The following is a 21,699-nucleotide window of genomic DNA, read 5'->3' on the forward strand; positions in this document are numbered from 1 at the left end:
CTAGTTTACTGTTTGCTAGGCCTAAAACACAGCAACCAGATAAACAATCTACTGCTGGAAATTAACCCACATGCTGCTACTCTACGGATGCGTAATAGGAGATTGAAATAGATAGGACACTCCGGCGACTGCCGTTGTTTTAGTGATGAGCACTTCAGAGCCTGGAAAGAGAGACTTGTTTGAAAGACGCATCCATCTTCTCCACCCCTCGCTTCACCCGTGCAGACAGCTCCGGATCAACCAGATGGAAGGTGTGGTAGACCTTCTCGCGAATCTCCCTGCGAGTCTGGGCCACCGACGCAATGATATTTTCCACCATTTTATCTTGAAACTCCTGGCTCCGGAACTCAGGCAGCGCGTTGTAAAAGTCCCGCGGAAACTTATAGTCGTTCTCGTTGGTCTGCATCCAGGGCCTGGATGAGAGCTGCGACAGCCATGCGTTGAACTTGGGGTCGTGCTCCTGGGGACGTGCAAAATTCACGCCCTGCGATTCGGACACGTAGCCAGGCAAAGATCCATAGTTGGCGTCAAAAGTGCCCGTACCGTCACGAAGAGTTGGGTTGAAAGTCATTGGGCATTGATTAACGGGAATTTTGTGGTGGTTGGGGCCGAGCCTGTAGCGCTGGGCGTCTGGATAGGCAAACATGCGCGCCTGGAGGATGGGATCTTCCGAGGGCAGGACGCCGGGCACCATATTGGAAGGGGAGAAGGCCAGTTGTTCGACTTCGGCGAAGAAGTTATCCGGGATGCGATTCAGCGTCAACTTTCCGAATGGACGTGAAGGGATCTTTGGAAGATCCTTGGGGTAGGTGCCCAGGTTCCAGTGCTTGGTTACATCAAGAATGTTGAAGCCGAGATCGGGAGCTTCGGCCGGATCCACCACCTGCACATTGGCCGTCCAGGTGGGGTAGTCTCCTCGTTCAATGGCCTCGTACAGGTCCCGTGTAGCATGGTCAGGGTCGAGATCGGAGTTGTCTTTGGCTTGTTCGCCCTGGCTGAAGTTGGGTCCGCGGTCCGAGGACAGGAATATGTGCACATATTTGAAGGAGCCATTCGGCATAACCCACTTGTAGGCATGACCCATATACCCACTCAAGGAGCGCCAGTTGAACATGGTGCCGAAGTCACTGAACTGCAGCAGAACCATGTGAAGAGACTCGTGGTTAGATGTCACCCAGTCCCAGTACATATTGGGGTTCAGGAGGTTGGTCCGAGGGTCGCGTCGTTGTGCATGCATTAGACTCGGGAATTTGAGAGGATCCCGGATGAAGAAGAAGGGAAAGTTGAGGCACACCCAGTCCCAATTCCCTTCCTTGGTGTAGAATTTGGTGGCCATCCCCTTCAAGTCTCTCATTCCCTCGGCAGAACCTCGCTCCAGCCCGGTAGTCGAGAAGCGCGTCACACACGGCGTCTTCTTTCCCACGCCTAGCAGCATGTCAATGTTACAGATATCGGAAATGTCGGCAGTCACCTGGGTCAATCAGCATGTCTTCGGGAACTTAATGACGCCTCCGTAGGAGATCAATACCTCGAATTCCCCATAAGCTGCGGCACCTTTGGCGTGCACTGCTCGCTCAGGGATCTTCTCCCGGTTGAAATGAGCCAACGATTCTACCAAATGGTGGTCATTGAGGGCGAGTGTGCGCCCATCAGCCGGAGGGCCTTCAGGCTTCATGAACGGACAACCATTGGCCGTTGTGTATGTCTTATAGGTCGACCATGTACCTGAACATTTGGAAGCCATTATTGACAATAACCCACGCTCAATTAGCATAAGTCAACCGGTTGATTGTCGATACAATGTTCAGTCCTGACCATTTATGTATGACTACTTGGTAACAAGTGGTTCTCATTCACCGCTAAAATTCGAATACATGCGCCTCTCTGGACTGGGTCTTTTCAGCCCTTGCATCACAAGCTCTCTATCATTGACACCTGACCAGCCGGATGCATTTACTTCTCCTTGCAGCACACACGCCTCTCAGAGTATCGCCACGCCAAAGTGGCATGACCAAAGACAAGTAATGGCTGACCAAGTTGGCTTCCACCGTCTTTTCAGATCCCTAGCGTTTATCCTTAGCGCTGAGGCACATGCAAGCCCTTACATCCAGCAACGTCAAGACGATGATACTCTGAACATTCCACCAATATTCCTGGGCAGCCCCACCTCTGCTGCAATGGCTATCAACCCCTGTATGGCAGTATCCGTGGAGGAGTCCGGTTGAACAGAAACGCCATGGCTGTTGGGGAGATGCGTAGAAGGTTTAAGTAATACCTACGGGCTTCCAAGCTCGGAACCTGATGTGTTGTAATGACGGATTGTTGCGAGTCGCACATCTAGGCGCTGACTACTGACAGCCGACATTCCTATCCTTGAATTATTTGACTTCCAAACAGATTAGCGTAAACACCACCTCCCTTTAGCGATGAAACCGATATGATTATCTTAGTGTTCTGGAGTAGACCATCATCAAGTATTGAAGTCTGTCTTTATGGCTCTGAGGTGTTTATGGCCTCTGTTAGAGAGCTACTTGACATATTGTGTCGGCAGGTGCGCAAGGGACGGTGAAACAATATGCATCTTTATTGCGCCTCTAGACCATTATTTGCTTCAAATATAACGGATCTCTTATCTTGGGCTTTTCAGAGCAGAGAAAACAACGAAAGTCTGACGGCATCATGTCTTGATCGGAGTCCTGCAATATTAGTAGCAAAGACAGACTAGGGTTCACTCCTTGCGTCTACAACTTGGCATCACGACGATACATGAAATTTAAGTGCTAGAGTCTGGGTACCTCCGCGGGTGTCATCGGGTTACAGCCCGGAAGTAAGTCCCGAGCTGTTCATCAGTGGAGACCGGAATAATATACCCCTGTCTTTGACAGATCTGGAGGTAAAGATGTGGGTTGACAGGCCGCATCCTGACACTTGACCTTTGATTCGGATAAGTTTGCTGGTGTATTGTCAGGATGACATCCATAATAAGGGAGCCAATGAACGTCTTGTTTGGGAGGTAAATCGGCTTACCAACTGCCCAGTCCCCTGTCTCGAAGGATTGAAGATAGACACTCAGATAAGGGGTACGGTCCCTGTAGGAGAAGGATATGTAGGCGTGGAGGTAGTTAAGTTTGTCATGATCCGCATGGGGGCTGAAAGGCGCATCAATCCGTTGCTCCACAAATACATCATCAGAAAGAAAGGTCTACTTACTAGTACGACTTCAAAGTAGTTTCGTAGGTGCGGGCCATTTCACTCCAACCCCGGCGCTCGAAGAACGTCGTCAGGGCATCCGCCACCGCCATGTCGTTCATGCCGAAGGTTGTGAAATATACTTGCGGCTCTGGGACCGGGTCATTCTGGTGCAGGGTGAAATTGGCCATAAGCGGCAGCCTCTCGTCTGGGATAACCCCGAGAGGCAGATACGGCGCCGGATAGGACTTCAATCCCGGCGACAGTTGGATCAGATCCCAAAGCTCACGCACCAGAGAGAGCCCCTCTAAAGTGGAAGCGTCTCGGCGCCGTCCGCCCAGAGTCCACAGGTCCTCCATGGCTTCTAGTGAAACCATCTGCTCCAGCAGGTAGATCTTGATTCTCGACTTGGCAGGACTGGTCAGATCACAGGACACTAGGCGGGGACTGGCAGTGCTCTTGGAACCGCGTGATCGGATGTATTCCTCCAGCATGTTGAGTGGGGGCAAGATTCGGGGCTCCCTCACTGCCAGCCGGCGGACTGAGCCAAAGACCAACTCATGAATTGTCTTGCCGGTGACGACAGCTTTGAGAGCCGGGTATATGTACGTCTTAAGTGCAAAGCGGCCATCCTTCAGATCGAGCGCGAGCTTGTTCTGCGTCCTGATAGTGCCGCCCACGAGGCGATCATTATGAGCCAGAAAAGCAGATTCTTCACTGTTGAGGGTGAGATCGTGCTTGAAGTGGCGGAACCACTCCAGATCAATGCTCTTCTCCAGTGGAAGCAGGTGCTGCAGGCTCTCCCAGATGGCGTGCGTATTGAATGGGTCTTTATCTGTTCCGGTATGTTGATTGATCGGCTCGAATGTGTATCTCACTATTGAATTAGAGCAATTTAGGCTCAATTCGAACGGAGTGCCGTATCGAGTGAGGATGCTCAACCAGCGGGGGGCGCTGTTGGTCGGATAGCATCCGAGACTGGGAATTACGCACTCCTTATAGGTGATGAGGTATTGATACTGACAAGGTGTGGTGTAGTTGGCAGTTTCCAGCATTTTTGCAAACATCGGGGCAGTGCTGTGCCACCACAGCTTCTGATCTTCATTATCGAATCTAAAGGCGCGACTAAGAACTCGATAGGCCTCCGCACTGGAGGCATTGGCTGCCTTCATGAGAGTCATCTTGGATAAGGGCATATGCGTTGGTACTCTTTATGGTGTTAAGGACGGGCAGCACCTAATATACCATGCCATGATAATACTGCTGGTTCACAGTTGCCGGTCCGGCATGATTCTTTGTGCATTGGTGGTCGTGTATCCTTCATGTAAGGGTTTGACTTGGTACAGGCCACATTCCAATGAACGAACCTTTCCTTATACTTATCTGCGATAACTAGAGATGGAACGATCTGGCCGCAATAATTCAGCCTCGCTTATTCCAAGGTCATCAGGCCCTATCGTCTCACTGGAGCAGCTGGTTCTTCTGTAGCATGGGTATCCTTACTTCAACTCACAGGACAATGGAGTAGTTAACAGGTTTTTGATGTCATCTCTGTCAGGGTTAAATATCACTGGCCATGTTGTGGCGGAACAACTTGTGATGGACCAAGATTGATATGCTTGTTGATTTGTTTTTCCTTGCATCTGATCTATTCCATATCTTAGAATTCCTTATGTCACATCGTATCCTTTGCGTCGCCTTCTGCGTTTGTTCTCTTGTTGCTGTGAGCTCGATTTATAGCCCCCCGTAAGCTGCTAGCGTTTCGAAGAACGTAAATCAAAACGAGATTATAGGTTTAACCATCCCATTGTCTACAGTAACAATGCCATTTGTTTTCAGCTTTCTACTTGGCGCATTCCTCAGCTGTATTTGGCTGTCCTTATCAGGAGGTTCGACCTGTCGCTGTCGACCAGGGGAGTCATGTTGGCCGTCACCGTCGGAGTGGGCAGCTCTCAACACCACTCTCAGAGGTGATTTAGTCGAGGTCCGGCCTATCGCTCACATTTGCCATGACCCCTTCTATGATCACTCTGCTTGTCAAAACTTGCGTGATCTCGCAAAGGACAGCGGTTGGAGAGCCTCACAGGCCGGTATGTTCATTCGTCTACTCGGTCATTTCCTTGACACCCATCCCCATAGCGGCATGTTGACTGATTGCCCGAATCTGGCGAGGTGACACACTAGGTACCTTACAGGGCTGGGTTTGGGAGGTTGGTCGCACTGAAGACGAGACATGTCATGCGCATTCTCCGCGTGGTGCGCCCTGTCATCAAGGCCGGATTCCACTGTATTCGGCGGCAGTTGAGTCTGTTGACCAAATTCAAGTGGCGGTGAGGTTTGCGCAACGTCATCGACTGCGCTTGGTTGTTCGCAATACCGGTCATGATACCGCGGGACGATCGAGTGGCTCCGACTCGTTCCAGATACATTGCCATCGCATGAAGCAGATCGAGTATCATGACAACTTCCGGGCCCTCGGCTCCGATATAGACCGTGGCCCAGCCGTGAGCGTAGGCGCTGGAGTGACTCTGGGGGAGATGTATGCAAGAGGTGCCCGTGATGGATGGGTGGTCGTCGGGGGGGAGTGTCCTACCGTGGGCGCTGCGGGCGGTTTTCTCCAGGGAGGCGGAGTGTCCAGTTTCCACAGCTTCATCGACGGTCTGGCTGTAGATAATGTCCTCGAATTTGAGGTCGTGACGGCGAAGGTTGGTAGATACATCCTTGATAACTTGCAATATGGTGTCTTTGTACTGAAGTTCACTATGGCTGTGTAGGGAGATGTTGTCGTGGCCAATGACCACCAGAACCCAGACATCTTCTGGGCTTTACGGGGAGGGGGTGGAGGCACTTTCGGCATCGTTACACGTGCTACAATGAGGGTGCATCTCAATAGCCCGGTCTGCGTCTCGGAGGTGGCAGTATCAGGGCTCCGGAATAACTCGTTGCTCTGGACAAAAGGGATCACGGGTCTATTTTCCATTCTTCGCTCGTTCAACCAGCAGGGGATACCGGGCCAGTTTATTCTTCGACCGCTATCCAAGGATCAGGTCAACGCAAGTCTCACACTGTATTCCCTAAACACAGATGACACTCGACGATCGGCCGAGAACATGCTCTCCATTCGAAATATCCTCGAATCTACCACCCTTCCCTTCACTCTGGCCTCCAGGTGCCTACCAAAGATCAGTGACGCGCTCCGAAAAGGACCTGATATGCTTCCCGTAAATTACGGAATCATCACCGGCTCCGTTTTGGTGTCAGAGGATCTCTTCAATTCGGAGGAAGGACCACTGCATCTGGCCAAGCAGTTGGAACATTTCCCGATGGGACCGATGGATCTCCTGTTCACCAGCAACCTCGGCGGAAACGTTTCGGCAAACACCGGAAAGAAGCACAGGGATACCTCGATGCATCCGGGCTGGCGGCAAGCGGCCCACCTCATCAACTTCGTGCGCAGTGTGAGCACACCCACAGCGCATGAGAAGGCCAGAAGCTTAGAAGAGCTTCATAGCGTCCAGATGCGGCAACTGTACGACATTGAACCCGACTTCAGAGTGTCGTACAGGAATTTGGGCGACCCTCTGGAAAGTGATGCTGCACAGGTCTACTGGGGCCCAAATTACAAGCGGCTGCTGGAAATCAAGCGGAAGTGGGACCCTGAGGACCTGTTTTTCTCTCAGCTGGGGGTGGGAAGTGAGGGGTGGACAGAGGACCAAATGTGTAAGAGACAGCAAAGACTGCAGCAAATGCTTCAGTATCTAATGTCCAGCATTGCCCAGCGGGTATACCGCTAAGTGCAGATGTTCCTCTGACTGGATGGTCGTGCTGCACATGGCTGTAAGGGATGGTCGGTCAGATATTGGACTGTGGTAAGGGCAATAGCAGTACAGTCAACAGCAGTAACACATTTGACAATACTTTACAATCAAGATGTATGTAGATAAAGGAAAGAATGGGGGAAAAACTCAAAGGAGGTAGACAAAGATGCTCTCTATATCATCGTTGCCCACCAGACCATCATATTCTTCTTTAGACTAAGAATCAGCCACCATGACGATTTCAGCTCCTCCCATTATTGATATCCGGCAAGCGGGGCTTGAAAGCTCAATTCCTGACCAAGTTGTCGAAGGTCTCACGAAAGAAGTGAAAACCCTCCCAGCTCTACTTTTCTACAGCACGAAGGGAATTCAGCACTGGAACCGCCACTCCCATGCTGCCGACTTTTATCCCCGACATGAGGAACTATGTATTCTGAAAGCCGAGGCTTCAAAGATGGCAGCATCTATAGCCCAGGATAGTCTCGTCATAGATATGGGCAGCGCGTAAGGACATGTTTCCTCCGGTTCAGCGAGTCAATAGTAAATAGAAGGGCGCTGACCTTCATCCTCTTACAGAAGTATGGACAAGGTCATCTTACTGCTTGAGGCGCTTGAAGAGCAAAAAAAATCCATTACATACTACGCCCTTGACCTCAGCTACTCTGAGTTGGCCTCGAACTTTCAGGCCATACCTGTGGACCGCTTCCATTACGTCCGTTTTGCTGCCCTCCACGGCACATTTGACGATGGTCTGCATTGGCTTCAGAACGCACCAGACATCCGAAACCGTCCTCGTTGCATCCTTCTATTTGGTTTAACTATCGGGAACTTTTCACGCGACAATGCAGCAAGTTTCCTGAGGAATATCGCACAATCTGCCCTCTCCACATCACCCACGCAAAGCTCTATCATTGTAAGTCTCGACAGCTGCAAATTGCCCACCAAGATTTTACGCGCGTACACTGCGGATGGAGTAGTTCCCTTCGCACTTGCGTCGTTAAGTTATGCCAACTCCCTGTTTCACCCCAAGGGCGACAGAAAAATTTTTAACGAGGAAGATTGGTACTTCCATAGTGAATGGAACCATGCCCTAGGACGGCACGAAGCATCTCTAATCACGCAATCCAAGGACATTCAGCTGGGTGCTCCTCTAGAGACTGTCATCGTGCGCAGGGATGAGAAGATCCGTTTTGGGTGCAGTTATAAATATGATAAAGCCGAACGGGACCAGCTCTTTCACTCCGCTGGTCTGGAGGATGCAGCTGTATGGACAGCCCCAGACTGTGATGTGGCATTTTACCAGTTGAGACTGCGTCTGAACTGAACTATGGCCTGTTGGATTAATATATCAGATATTGCTACCCATCACAGAAGTTTATGTAGCTACAGAGGAGCTCCCCAGGGCCCTGTCCTCCTAATAAGTCTTGGATTCCTTTGGGTCCCCCTTCCCCACATAGGCTTTTTTTTGCGCTTGAAAAATCATGGGTGAATAGAACCTGTTAGACTAGTTGTGGTTTGGGTTTCGGTCAACCTATAGCAAAAAAAAAACCCACCAATGGGCTGGTTGGGTTCTGGGAACTAGGCCTGTTAACAATAAACAGTCGCAGATTTGTGCAAAAATCTTGGTGAATGGGCGGCCGACCCACATATACTTTATGGGCTGCTCCAGCAATGTGTTGCCAGCAAAAGGAGGTCGAGGCGCGGTATATATTCAACCCAATCATTAGGGCCTAAACTTTAGTGGATATATACATATGGCAAAGATGCAACTTCTGTTTGATATCTAGGAGTGAAACTAACACATCACACTCATTAACCTGTCACAGGGTCAACCCCCATAATGGTTTAGATTAAGGTACACTCCTTAAACTCACAGGTTGCATACAGGCCCAAACCTTCAATGTATATAGATTTCTTGGGTAAATTGCAGGCTAGCAAACAGTACATACATGATGTATAAACCAAACATATAGATCTATTGGTATTTTATGCAGACAATATATACCAACTTGGAAAATTTATATAAAATAAGTATTTGACAGTTAACATATGATCACTGAAAAACCTGCATAGGTTACCAGGCTTTAGGTACAGGTCCTGACCCTCAACCTAACCTACAGGTTCTGTCACTGTCCTGAGTCAAGAGTCTTGTAAATATATATCATAATAATATGCACCTTTGCAGTAAAATGAACAAGACCAGCTACTAACAATAAACAGATGCAACCCTGACTGCAAACACATCAGCTGCTTATTCCCAATGATAGGCTCTCTAAGCACACTTACTGTTCTTTAAAGAAACTGCTTAGTAGGTAATACTGCAGTTAAGGAAAGCTGCTAGAGAACAATATTAGTAACGCATACTTTACCTGAAAATAATAGGAAACCATACACTTGGAGAAGAAAGCATAGCTCTCAGCATTCTCAAGAGCAGAAGCAGAGCTCAAACTATGCACTGCATCATAGCCATATGTCTCAGGACCGTAGATGCCTTTTGTATGCGCCAGCTCATGTAAACTAGAAGTTGCTTGATCCAGGACACTGCAAATGTTTGACCACGCAGGAAAATCGGTAAAGTACGCAGGGCAGGTTCGGACTCTTCCGTAGGTTCCGTCCGTGTCACCATAGGCAGTCATGGTAAAAGAGTGACTGTTAGTGCATTCAATGCCCTCTGGAGTGCAGTAGTAGGTTACAACGCCTTGGTTCCCGTTCGTGGCCTCTGTGGCGATCGTGTCTAAAACATCCGCAACATGGTTGCGGGCCTGCGCGTCATTGGTCTTGAAGAAGCTCTGGAAGAGGCTGTATGAGTAGTCGGATTCGCTGCGGATGAGGCTGGCGCCTGAATTGGCCATTTCGGCCGCCTGGGTGAGTGCGTTGTTGATTGCTCGAACTCCCTCATCATTGCAGTTTTCAAGGGTAGCGCGTGTATCCAGAGGGCTGGCAACAGCACCCGCAATCAGAGGAAGAGCAACAAGGGCCTGGAAGAAATGCATTTTGATTTACTGGTAAGAAAAGTCTGATGTTGCTGAATGATTAAATAATGAGTAAGGATTGACAGTGACAAGGATGTAATCTAATTGAGAGTATACATAATAGAAAGAAATAGTCAAAAAGAAGGGTATTTACCAGACAACAGATGTCAATCTTATATATCATGTTAAAGTTACCTGCTAGTTTATCCCTGACAGATACAACCCTGACTGTTTCCTTGTGTTTGGTTACCATGCCTCAGGATTTTTGCTGGGTGTTTCAGACTAGATTCACTGGAAAACAGCAACAATGTCAAACACAACAGACCCATAGTCTAGATATGCCGTACCTACTAGAAGCAGATTTGCTGTGGCAAAGAGACCCTTCAGAAGGTTAGGAAATTGTTTTGCTTTTGCATTCTGTAATATTATCCAGCCTAGGCACGCTACTACTGCTGCTGTACCCCTAGCAATTTTAAGACATGGATCTAGCTTACCTTTACAAGATAAGAAATTTATATCACAGTTAGAAAGGGTTTTCAACGCCTAAGGCTGCAAATAGAAGATGTTAGAGGTCACATGCTAGATGGGTACATGATCTTATACTATTATTGACTGCTCCAGGCAGAGTACGCAGTCTAGAAGAAAGAGAACTACTTACAATGTGCCAGTCTGAAACAGTTTAGTTTAGAGTTCTATATAGCATTTTCGCCCATGGAGATCCAATGTTTCAGAGCACTTCCACTCGCTTTCCTGTGGAATAGTTCCTTATCCATACTGACACGTGCAGTGAATACGTAAAGCCACAGGGCATAGGAAAGAGACATGTCCATCTGTATTCCCCGAAGTCGGCATGTTACTCCAGCTTGATATCCTTGTACTCATACAAAACTCTATATTCCTGGAAGACTGTACTTCGCTATTTCTTCTAAATCTTGACTAGGATTAATCTAATGTCTGGTTTTTAAAGGTATCTAAGAGTTATCATTACAAATGAAATCCTGAATTTTGTCCTTGTGGTGAATGTTCTTAGGAATTAGGGGTTCTATACAGGTACCCCACAGAATATTAGAGCACCTGTGCAGATCATAATGCAAAAGTACAGGGTCAAGAAAATGTTTTAGAATAGTATAACAAAGTAGATACAACAGGCAGGATACAAAGTCAGGCCATTGAACAGATACATGAACTGAGACAGGACGTGGCCCTGGTTTCAGGTTTGGATCGAAGCTAGATCTCAGGAAAATGCAGCTAGCTGGGCAATCAGAAAAACAGCGAAAGGCTTCATCCCAATCGCTGATGCCTAGTCTAAGCGGGGCAGGGCACTATGACGCCAAGTTCCACGAGATGCCGAGCCGCGCAATCCTGTTTCACTTCCTTGTAATGTAGAAACCACATCACTAGGAGCCCCTGGTTAAGGATCTACTTCATTAATATAGATCAACCTATTTACAAGGGCGATCATTGCCATGTAGCGCCAACGATAAGGGACCGAATAGTCAAAGTAGTGCAAGACTAATCCTTGGGAACCCCCCGGGCCGGATCATCTTGAATGCATCTGCGGGGACTTATGATTCAGTTTTGATGATAGGGTCATGACGAGGTCAATGTTAGGGGAAAATTACCTTAGTCTAAGGCAACTGTATATTGGGCACAAGAAGGTTGACTTGATAGGCAAAAGAGGAGAAGGGGGAATGTTGTTTGAAGCGAAATGAGAGTGGGGCTTGTATAAGGGTAGTTCTTGGTCCAGTAACAAGCATGGCAATGAAAATCTAAACATACAAGGAGGTTTAAATTAAAGGGCATGTGTATAGGAAGCATATATCAAGAATGTAGTCTTATGTAGATAGGGTGTCATGGTGCTGCTGTGGATAGGAGTTGGCGTTGCTAAGGAGGAATTATATAACTCTAGGAATATCTTTACTATATAATTTAGCAACCTATTTAAAGATCTTTAAGCTACATCCTGTCTATAGAGCCTGCCTATACTAGTCTAACCTATAACTAGAATAGATAGATATAGACTACTATAGCTAGTCTAAGTATTAACTACCTTATTAACCTATTTCTATTTACTTATAATCTAGTACCTTAACATTATATAGCTCCACCCTTGGAGTTAATACTATTAGAATACCTAACCCTCTGCCCCTATTCCTACCTAGTAACCCTAAAGAGTTCTCTAAGTATATTACTAGCTATAGTACTAAATAGTATAAATACTACTACCTAGTATATAAGTATATCTAGAAGACTAAATTAACTATTAATAAAGTAAACTAATAAGCTAAATAATCTAAGGCCTAACTTCTAAAACTCTAGTATAAACTCACTGCCTTAAAGCAGAGATATTAATAAGAGACTACTAAGCTAAGGGCTGTCCTATAATACTAGAAGGAATAGTTATAAGAGAAAGAGTAGTAGTATATAAAAGCTATTATAAAAAGAGACTAAGCCTATTACTTAGCTACCCCTATTATAAATATACCTATACCTATACCTATGCATAACTCTATTACTAAAAAGCCTATAGTTACTCTAGTAAGAATATCTACATTAGCTACTACCCTATCTTCTAAAGCTACTAGATTATTAGAATAACTCTCTAACCCTAATAAGTTTAAGAGTAACTAAAAGGACCTTTAGTATTTCATAGTATAGATTTAAGAGAAAATAAATATTAACCTTAACTACTTCCTAATACTGCAGAGCTAGATAGCTTATATAAATAACTATCTAAAGGGTATGCCTAATACCTAGATTCTCCTCTATATTAAGAAGGGAATTTATACCCTTAATAACTACTAAGACATCCTAGATATCCTAGAGCACGCCTTTAGTAACCCTAACTATATAAATAATGCCTAAAATAAGCTATTTAGCCTATGCTAGACTAATAAAGAGTTTAGTACCTTCTTTATAGAATTTTAATGCCTAGCCCTAGAAGGTGAGATACCTAAAGAAACCCTATTTATCCTACTTAAATAGGCTATTAGTTATAAACTCTAAAGTATACTTATATATAACTAGCCTCTAAGCTAGAAGTATTACTAGTTTACTAGACTCTTATAGAAGCTTAAGAACTACTACTAGTAATATACTACTAACTAGCCCTTTATTATTAAGACCTATGCTATTACTGCTAAACCTACCTAGTATCTTTAGTTATTCTAAAGCTTAAGCCCTATTATTACTAAGTCTACTAAGTAACCCTAGCACCCTATTATTTAGAGGAATAAGCATATACTAGTATATTAATATAACCCTATAGATCTAGGTACTACCTAATACCTAATAAGAAAGAGGTATAGCCTCTCCTACTAAATAATAGGTACCTACTTCTAATATAGCTCCCTAGAATACTAGATTAGGGACTACCCCCACCCTAATACCTCTTAAAGAGTTTAAATTATAGCATCTTATAAACCATATCTAGAGAGCCCCTAAAGGGGATAGATCCTAGAATCTAGAAGCTTATTACCCAGCCAGACCTCCTTAGTAAAAGAAGTAAGCCTAGAGTAAGCTATAACTAGGCTTAGGAACTATATATTATTTAAATCTCTGCTGCCACTGTTTATGGACTTAACTTTAAAAAATAAATATAATAATTAAAAGCTATAATACTACCTATAACCCTAGAGAAGGAAGAGAAAAGGATAAAGCTATCTACTTATACCCTATTAAATACCAAAGCTAAAGAATAAGAATTTATTAATAAAGGATAGGCTAAAGATTAGTAGCTAGAGCCTATCCCCCTAGCAGACCTAATAACCCTATATATATTTAATAGGAGAGAACTAGAGAATAGGAAGATAACCTATTATATTTAGATAGATATAAGAATTAAGAACTACTTTAAGAAAGATATAAAGTTTTATATTATCTAGTTAGCATACTACCCTATTATACTAGGAATACCTTAGATAAAGGTATATAACCCCCTAATATAATTCACAGCCTATAGTATTATGTTTAATAGTAACTACTATTAGAAATACTATAATACTCCCTAGAGGCTAACTAAGATATAAGCCCTGCATAACATCCCCCTAAAGACCTAGCCTAAATACCTACCCCTAAAACTAAAGGGACTAGAGAATAGAGATATAGCTTTTATCTCCTTAGCAGCCTGCTTAGCTTACACCTAGAGAAATACCTAGATATTTATAATTACCCTAGAAGATCTTAAAGCTACCCTAAGGATTAAGAAAGCTTAGAAAGAAGACTTCACTAACCTATTACCTAAAGAATTTAAAGATTATACTAATATTTTCTCTCTTAAGGAGGCTAAGTACCTACTACTATACTACCCTTATAACTATAATATTAAGCTATTAGAGGGAAAGACCCCCCTATTTAGCCCTCTGTACACCATGTCCTAAGAGAAATTAAAAGTCCTAAAGGAATAGATTAAAGAGAACCTAAGAAAGGGCTTTATCTACCCTAGTTTATCACCTGCTGTGTTGCCTATCCTATTTATTAAAAAGCTAGGTAGAGGTATATAAATCTATATTAATTACTAAGCCCTAAATACTATAACTATTAAAGATTAATACCTACTACCCCTAATAAAGGAAACCCTAAATAACCTAAAAGGGATGAAATTGTTACAGCACTGACACAGCCACACTAGCGCAAGGCGGATGTAACAGGCAGAAACCCAAAGATCAATGATCACCAGTCAATCCCGGAGTGATTAGGGCATGATCTAGAGAAATGCTTAATCCAGATAGGTTTCTACAGAAAAACAGTTTAGTAGTTGCTTACTAAACATTAATGCTTACATAATGAGGTGCACCCTCAAGGAGTACCTCACGTGACTAAGGGTATATGGATGGTATGCCAAGACAACATTATTGAGGTATATGATATACCACCACCATACCCAGGATATACCACCGAATATACTAACTGGAGGAACTCTAGATATATAAGGCACTCACTCACATTGTATCTAGAACTCTTAGCTTAGTTCCTTGTATTTAATAAATATATCTCACTTAAGTACAAGTTCACTAGTCCGATTCGTCAGTTACTCTCTACTATTAAGTATATATACTCAATAGGCCTTGCTTCTATCTCTACTATTATTGTTCTTATGTTACCTTTGGTTGTCTTTGATCCCTAGATAGATCATTATATCATTACATCATTAGGCTATCTAATTAATAGTCCTCAGGCAAGTATCGGATATAGTCCAGGGACTATATCACCCCGTTCCCAAAGTAGTTGACTAGCAGAGAACAGCAGAGACAGATCCCAGGGTGTGACAGAAATATTTTATAAAGATTAATATTATTTTAGTATTTAATAATATCTGTATTAAGAAAGGATAAGAATACCTAATAGCTTTCTATACCTAACTAGGCCTATTTAAATTCTTAGTAATACTCTTTAGGCTGACAGAAACACCTGTAACCTTTTAGTAATTTATTAATAATATCTTATAAGATTACCTTAATATCTTCTATACTGCCTATCTTAATAATATCCTAGTTTATAGTAAGATATACTCTAAGTATATAACCTATATTTACTCTATCCTATAGAAACTATAAGAAGCTAGCCTATATACAAAAATCCAAAAGTATAAGTTTATTATCCCCAAAACTAAGTTCCTAGGTATTATTATTAGCTAGGATAGCATCTGTATAGACCCTAATAAAGTAAAAATAATTATTAACTAGTAAGTTCTAACCTATATTACTAATATTTAGGCCTTTATTAGTTTTAGCAACTTTTACTAGGAATTTATCAAGGATTTCTTAAGAATTATTATTCCCTTAGTGAACCTAACTAGGAAGGATGTCCTATTTATATAGACTATAACCTATAAATTAAGCTTTAAAGCCCTGAAGAAGGTATTTATAAATGCCCTAATCTTAAAACTATTTAACTAGATAAAAGATGTTATAGTTAAGACTAACTCTTCTAATTATATATCTACTAATATAATATCCTAGTATAATAATAAGGAAGTCCTGTATCCTATTATATTCTTCTCTAAGAAGCTCTTAGTTACTAAGTATAACTATAAGATCTATAATAAAGAGTTACTCACCATTATTCACTATTTTAAGGAATGGCGCCCTAAACTAGAGGGTATACTATTACTAATTAAAGTTATAACTAATTACTATAACCTAGAATATTTTATGTCTACTAAGCTGCTTAATAGATGACAAGCCTACTAGTATAAATTCCTATCCTACTTTAACTATAAAATTATATATTAATCTAGGAAGTAAGGAGTTAAGCCTGATACTCTAACTAGAAGGTTAGAAGATCTCCCTAAAGAGGGGGATAAATAGCTACAACACTAGAGCCAGACAATTCTAAAGAAAAAGAACCTTAACCCTAAAATTTAGAACTTTGTAAAACTAGAAGCCATTATAAGGAGCTAGACTAACCTAAACCTAACTAGAAATAGCTAGTTAGCTATAAGAAGAGTTTGCTTTATAGATCTAGTAGCCTAAGTTACTAAAATACCTAAGGAACCTACCAGAGTGCCTGCTTAACCAGCTTAGACAGACTAACTAGACTAATCAGACTAACCAGACTAACTAGACTAACTAGACTAATTAAACTAACCAGACCAACCAGACCAACCAGACCAACCAGACCAACCAGACCAACTAGACCAACTAGACTAACCAGAGCCCCCTCCTAGTATTAAGGAACTACTAGATACTGCCTACTAGTTAGATAATACTATACAGTCCATCCTACAAGCACTAGATAGGAATGCTAGTTTATGAAAGAAAATAAATAGTATATACTAAATATTATATGAATGACAAAGGAAATTTCACGAATATAGAGGGGAATAGATGGCTTGCCTAGGTATAGAGGAAGAATAGGAAGAATAATAGTAGGAGAAAAATCTAAGGATGTCTTAGATTAATGTCTTGATTCCTTAATTAATTATATTCTAGCTATAGGGTGATTTCAAGGGTGTATTTATAGATAATTCCTTCTAGCATAGGCCATTCGAATATTAAATGATCTCATAGCCGGGTGATCTCATCAATTAGATCACCATTTGCTAATGGTTGAAATCGATGATGATTGATGATGATCTATAACCATAAGGTTAGAACCGTAGCGGATCAACCCATGGGTATGATCAACGATCAATTATAGCATGGTTTTCACCAACATAGTTAATACCCTAAGATCACCCTAGCTAATTACAGATGATGAGGAAGCTATTTATACTACTATAAATACTTATATATCCCCTGACTATAATAAGCTGAGAGCCTAGTTATTATAAGAATGCTATAATAAGCCTGCTATTAGACACCCTGGAAAGTATAAGTTATATAAGTTAATAGTATAAGAATATTACTAGCCAGGTATGTACTAATATATTAATTATTAGACCTAAAACTATTATATCTACTGCTAATCTACCTCATCCTATAAAGCCTACTAAGGAGTGCTATATCTACTCCTAGTACCTAAATAATCATAGTAAGATATCTTAATAGACTTTATTATTAGTCTAGTACCTAGTTAAGGCTATGATGCTATACTAATTATTATTAATTAACTTATAAAGATAAGATACTTTATCCCCTGTCAGACTACCTATAATGCTAAAGGTATAGCCTAATTATATATCTATTATATATAGAAGCTATATGGCCTACTAAGAATAATAGTATTAGATTATAGCCCTTAGTTTGTTGCTGTGTTCTAGAAGCACCTAACCTAACACCTAGATATTAAGAACCTATTATCTACTACTTACTACCCTAAGACTAATAGCTAAAGTAAAAGGATGAATACTATTCTAGAATAATACCTATATACTTATATTACCTATTTATAAGATGATTAGGCTGACTGGTTACTATTAGCTAAGTTTACCTTAAACTCTATCTAATCTAAGGCTACTAGAACCTCACTCTTCTTTATAAATTATAGATTTCACCTATGCATAGGGTTTGAACCTATCTAGCCTATAAATCACCCTACTACTAAAGATACTAAGGCCTTTATAAAGAAAATATAAGATGTTATTAACTATATCTACACCTAGATCTATATTACCTAGGCCTGTTATAAGGAATAGATGAATTACTACTAGAGACCTGCCTACTATTACTATATAGAATAGCTAGTTTAGTTAGACACCTAAAATATCAGGACCCTGCACCCCTAGAAGAAGCTTAACTAGAAACACCTAGGGCTATTCTATATTAAGAAGATTATTAGCCTATATATCTATAAGCTAGATCTACCAGCTTCTATAAAGATTCACCCTATATTTAATATTAGCTTACTACATCCTATTACTAAAGACCCTATTCCTAGATAAAGATAACTACTACTACCACTAGTAGAAGTTAATAGCCTAGAAGAATAGATTATTAAGAATATCTTAGATTCCTACTAGGAACACTAGGGCTGATAAGGCCCCTATCTAAAGTATACTATTAAATAGTTAGGCTATAATAACCTCACTAAGGAACCTACCTATTACCTAAGGAATATATAAAAGATTATAGCTAACTTCTACTACTACTACCTAAGTAAACCTAAACTAGTAGATAGTCTTAATAGAGCTTAACCCTAAGGAGGGGAGTACTGTTATAGTACTACTGTGGATAGGAGTTAGTATTACTAAGAAGGAATTATATAACTCTAGGAATATCTTTACTGCATAATTTAGTAACTTTTTAAAGGTCTTTAAGCTATATCCTGTCTATGGAGCCTGCCTATACTAGTCTGCCCTGCAACTGGAATAGATAGATATAGATTACTATAGCCAGTCTGAGTGTTAACTACCTCATTAACCTATTTCTGTTTACCTGTGATCCAGTACCTTGACATATTCCTTAACTAAGACAGCCTACTATAGATTACTCTACTACCTTTAATCTAAATAGGATAAGAGACATATCATTCTAATCAGCACATTTTTCTTAATTTTTAGACATATTAATTATCCTTAGATTATAATATAATAATACTCAAATAGGATTGTAATAGAAATTTAAGAGTAGTTAGCGTGCTTTAGGATACTAATTACTTTTGAATTTCTGTTATATATCTTTACCTATAAATATCTCCACCACTCCTGGATATTTTTTAATAATAATACTATTATTTAATTCCTCTCTTCAAGCTCTATTAAATGGTGTATATTTCATTAAGATTAGTTGTGGTTGTGTTGTTGACCTAAACCTAGAACTCCCTATATAGACAAGTACTTTGATGCGCTCTTCTCCAGGCCAGTCAGATGGAAGGGAGCGCTCGCGCTTTAACTGTGAGAACTTAGTCCCAAGATATAGAGCGATATCATGCTGAATCACTGGTTCAGATATCTCATGGAGGATCAATTCCTGGTGGTCATCGGTGATGCTGTTCAACTCGAGTCTTATTGGTAGCTCAGGTCTGCTTGTCAATAAAAAACGAAGTCGTATTGATTTGACTTCTGGACTTGCGGCAAGAGTCGAAGAATGAGCTGTACATCATCTTCACGATTGCATTCATCAAGTGCATCAATCACAACTACCATGATATCAGTTGAGCGCTGTCTTATCTCAAGCAGTGGCAGATATATAAGACTCTCAAACTGTTCCTTGAGCATCTTTTCAGAAATATTAGGGTGTCTATCCAGCGTGTTTCGCACGATAGGGATCAGATCTGGTATGGTTATCATTAATTGGAAAGAGGCTCTTTGCGCTCCCTCGATCCTTTTCGCCCTTTTTGAAGAAGAAACTCGCCCTAAGTGGCCCGTTCTCTTTCAGACGGTGTGCAACTGTTCTGGAAATTGTTGACTTCCCAGTTCCGGCCATCCCATTCAGCCAGAATATGCATTTTCCCTGTGGTGATATTGCCCACTTCTCAATATCGCTGAGCAGTTTAGTCCGAGTCCCCAGGAGGCATTCATCATGCTGGTTCTCATAAGAATTAAATGCGGCTCCTTTTGCAGTCCGTAATCTGCTCAAACTAATGCTGTGGTCGATATGAGTTGTAAATCCCCTAAAGAAATGCAGAAGTTAGCTGTGTGGCTGCAAGAGTTTGTATCTCGTCACATACAACTCGTCAACCTGTAAAGCCAAGCTAAATAATGACCTGTACCTCCTGATATCATTGATAGATGCATCTACTTCCGCGCGTTTCAAAGGCCACTTCAAGGCTCGAAGGCCAAATATCTTCATCGGTTTCTGTGTCGTTCTAGGCTCAATAACCTTCTTCAAGTTCGCAAGGGTGGAAATGCATCTTTCCAGATCGTCGAAGAGCGACCGGGACACAGCAAGTTTCGAGCCATTTGGGCCTTCAAGGAGCTGCTTAAGCGCGGTAAGTACTCCTGTAAGTGCATTGGTCTCTTGTTGAAGGTTGACGATATCTTTCCTAGCAACTTTCACTTTATTAACGTATTCTCCACATATTTTCACGATGCTCCCAGCCAGCTGGATAACACTGATAACACTGGCTGCACCGGAAAGAGGGTCTATAATCAGAGGGGTTGCAGGGTGCAAGACCGTTCGATCCCTTGCCAAGGAAATGATGGGAAAAGTGCTAATGAAGTATTGATGGAGATATTTGAAAGAAAGAGGGGCAGGTGCTGAAGAGTAAGGCTGTGAGGTACTACTGATTACCAGTGTTCCTGTAGTCCAATCATTTTCATCCTCCTGGCGCCATCACACCTCAATTCTGGGCCAATCATGGAAATTGCCTCATCTCCAGCATGCTAATGGAATTTATTCAACATAGCGCCGCAATATCCTTAAACAGTCCCATTACTCGTTTTCATTCTCAGTCATCTCCTCATATTTCTGTTTATGACTACCTCTGGCGTCCCACAGTGCATGCCACTCTCTCTCCTCCGATTCTCCTTAGCGTGGTGTACTACATTGACAGACTCAGCGCTTTCTTTCCAGTACTTACTTTATCAAGTTTGACTGTCCACAGGTATCTTATTACTAGTGCTTTGTTGCCAGCAAGGGTCTTAGCGACACTTTCTGAACAAACAGAATTCACGTCCGTGTATCACGGTTGCTGAGCTGGCTGTCCTTGAACTAGAATTTCTTCAGCTGATGCACTAGATGATCATACCGCAGCCAGATTTGCTTGTGGATAATTACTATGGTCTGATTGGGAGATCCGCTGGTTATCAAATGGAGAGGAAAGGTACGTCCCCATAGCGGGGTCTGATGAAGAAGGCGTTGCAATGAAAAATCTTTCAGTTAGTTGTCTGTGCTGAGGGGTTAGTGCACCTCTCGAGGCATGTACGGGACGTACATCAACTTCGTCGTACCTGGACTTTTCTCTCGCGGCACTTGCAAGTTCGGGATGTTTTCCCGATCCAGTAGCTTTGATTATGGCTAACACGACATCGCACACGCTACATCTCAACTGCACCTTCATGACTACTGTGATAGACTGCTTGAGGTATGCGCTTTGTACACCTCAGTGTGGAAGGAACTTGATCCGCAGGCATGGTTACAACTGCACCGACGATTGAGGGGGCAGTAAGGCTTGCAAGGGAAATAGGGGAGCGAAGATGGAATGTAAGTCCTTGTTACGGGGAGCTTATACATGGTTGGTGGAACACTCAGCCTTCTAAGGCCATCGTCGCGTACACATAAATGATCCGGAGCGCCGTATTGCCCCCGACGGCAGTGACGATGTAAAGAGGCCTGTACAAGTAAAGTGCGCACACCATTCCCAGCCTCTGAAGAGCAGGGAAATCTCTAATGTACCTA

At 42.5% G+C, this 21,699-nt stretch overlaps 5 protein-coding genes across 5 annotated transcripts; 2 read left to right on the forward strand and 3 right to left on the reverse strand.

Annotated features, from left to right (window-relative positions):
• Positions 1 to 109: 109 nt before the first annotated feature.
• Positions 110 to 1,785, reverse strand: fgaCat (catalase easC). The gene is made up of 2 exons (XM_751047.2): positions 1,529 to 1,785; positions 110 to 1,471 (listed from the first exon to the last, which is right to left on the reverse strand). The coding sequence occupies exons 1-2, from the start codon at positions 1,772 to 1,774 to the stop codon at positions 155 to 157; spliced, it is 1,563 nt and encodes a 520-aa protein (XP_756140.1). The 5' UTR covers positions 1,775 to 1,785; the 3' UTR covers positions 110 to 154.
• Positions 1,786 to 2,846: 1,061 nt separating this feature from the next.
• dmaW (tryptophan dimethylallyltransferase fgaPT2) lies at positions 2,847 to 4,361 on the reverse strand (the record flags this gene model as incomplete). The annotated part of the gene is made up of 3 exons (XM_751048.2): positions 2,847 to 2,933; positions 3,032 to 3,149; positions 3,211 to 4,361. 3 exons carry the CDS (start codon positions 4,359 to 4,361, stop codon positions 2,847 to 2,849), a joined length of 1,356 nt encoding a protein of 451 aa, XP_756141.2.
• Positions 4,362 to 4,861: 500 nt separating this feature from the next.
• fgaOx1 (FAD-linked oxidoreductase easE) lies at positions 4,862 to 6,983 on the forward strand (the record flags this gene model as incomplete). Its single annotated transcript, XM_751049.1, is given in 5 exon segments — positions 4,862 to 4,935; positions 4,983 to 5,159; positions 5,174 to 5,279; positions 5,385 to 5,894; positions 5,964 to 6,983. 5 exon segments carry the CDS (start codon positions 4,862 to 4,864, stop codon positions 6,981 to 6,983), a joined length of 1,887 nt encoding a protein of 628 aa, XP_756142.1.
• A 256-nt stretch (positions 6,984 to 7,239) lies between these two features.
• Positions 7,240 to 8,331, forward strand: fgaMT (4-dimethylallyltryptophan methyltransferase easF; the record flags this gene model as incomplete). The annotated part of the gene is made up of 2 exons (XM_751050.1): positions 7,240 to 7,511; positions 7,584 to 8,331. 2 exons carry the CDS (start codon positions 7,240 to 7,242, stop codon positions 8,329 to 8,331), a joined length of 1,020 nt encoding a protein of 339 aa, XP_756143.1.
• A 670-nt stretch (positions 8,332 to 9,001) lies between these two features.
• AFUA_2G18070 (putative metalloproteinase) lies at positions 9,002 to 10,000 on the reverse strand (the record flags this gene model as incomplete). Its single annotated transcript, XM_751051.2, has 2 exons — positions 9,002 to 9,239; positions 9,294 to 10,000. The coding sequence occupies one exon, from the start codon at positions 9,998 to 10,000 to the stop codon at positions 9,332 to 9,334; it is 669 nt and encodes a 222-aa protein (XP_756144.1). The 3' UTR covers positions 9,002 to 9,239; positions 9,294 to 9,331.
• Positions 10,001 to 21,699: the final 11,699 nt, after the last annotated feature.

This window comes from Aspergillus fumigatus, chromosome 2 (genome assembly GCF_000002655.1).
Source record: "Aspergillus fumigatus Af293 chromosome 2, whole genome shotgun sequence".
NCBI classification, from domain to species: Eukaryota; Fungi; Ascomycota; class Eurotiomycetes; order Eurotiales; family Aspergillaceae; genus Aspergillus; species Aspergillus fumigatus.

Excerpts from the sequence above, each read along its gene's own strand:
- fgaCat (XM_751047.2), bottom strand. The coding sequence starts at position 1,774 with ATGCTAATTGAGCGTGGGTTATTGTCAATAATGGCTTCCAAATGTTCA. Across the intron at positions 1,472-1,528 it reads CAGCTTATGGGGAATTCGAG|GTGACTGCCGACATTTCCGA; the intron begins GTATTGATCTCC and ends TGATTGACCCAG.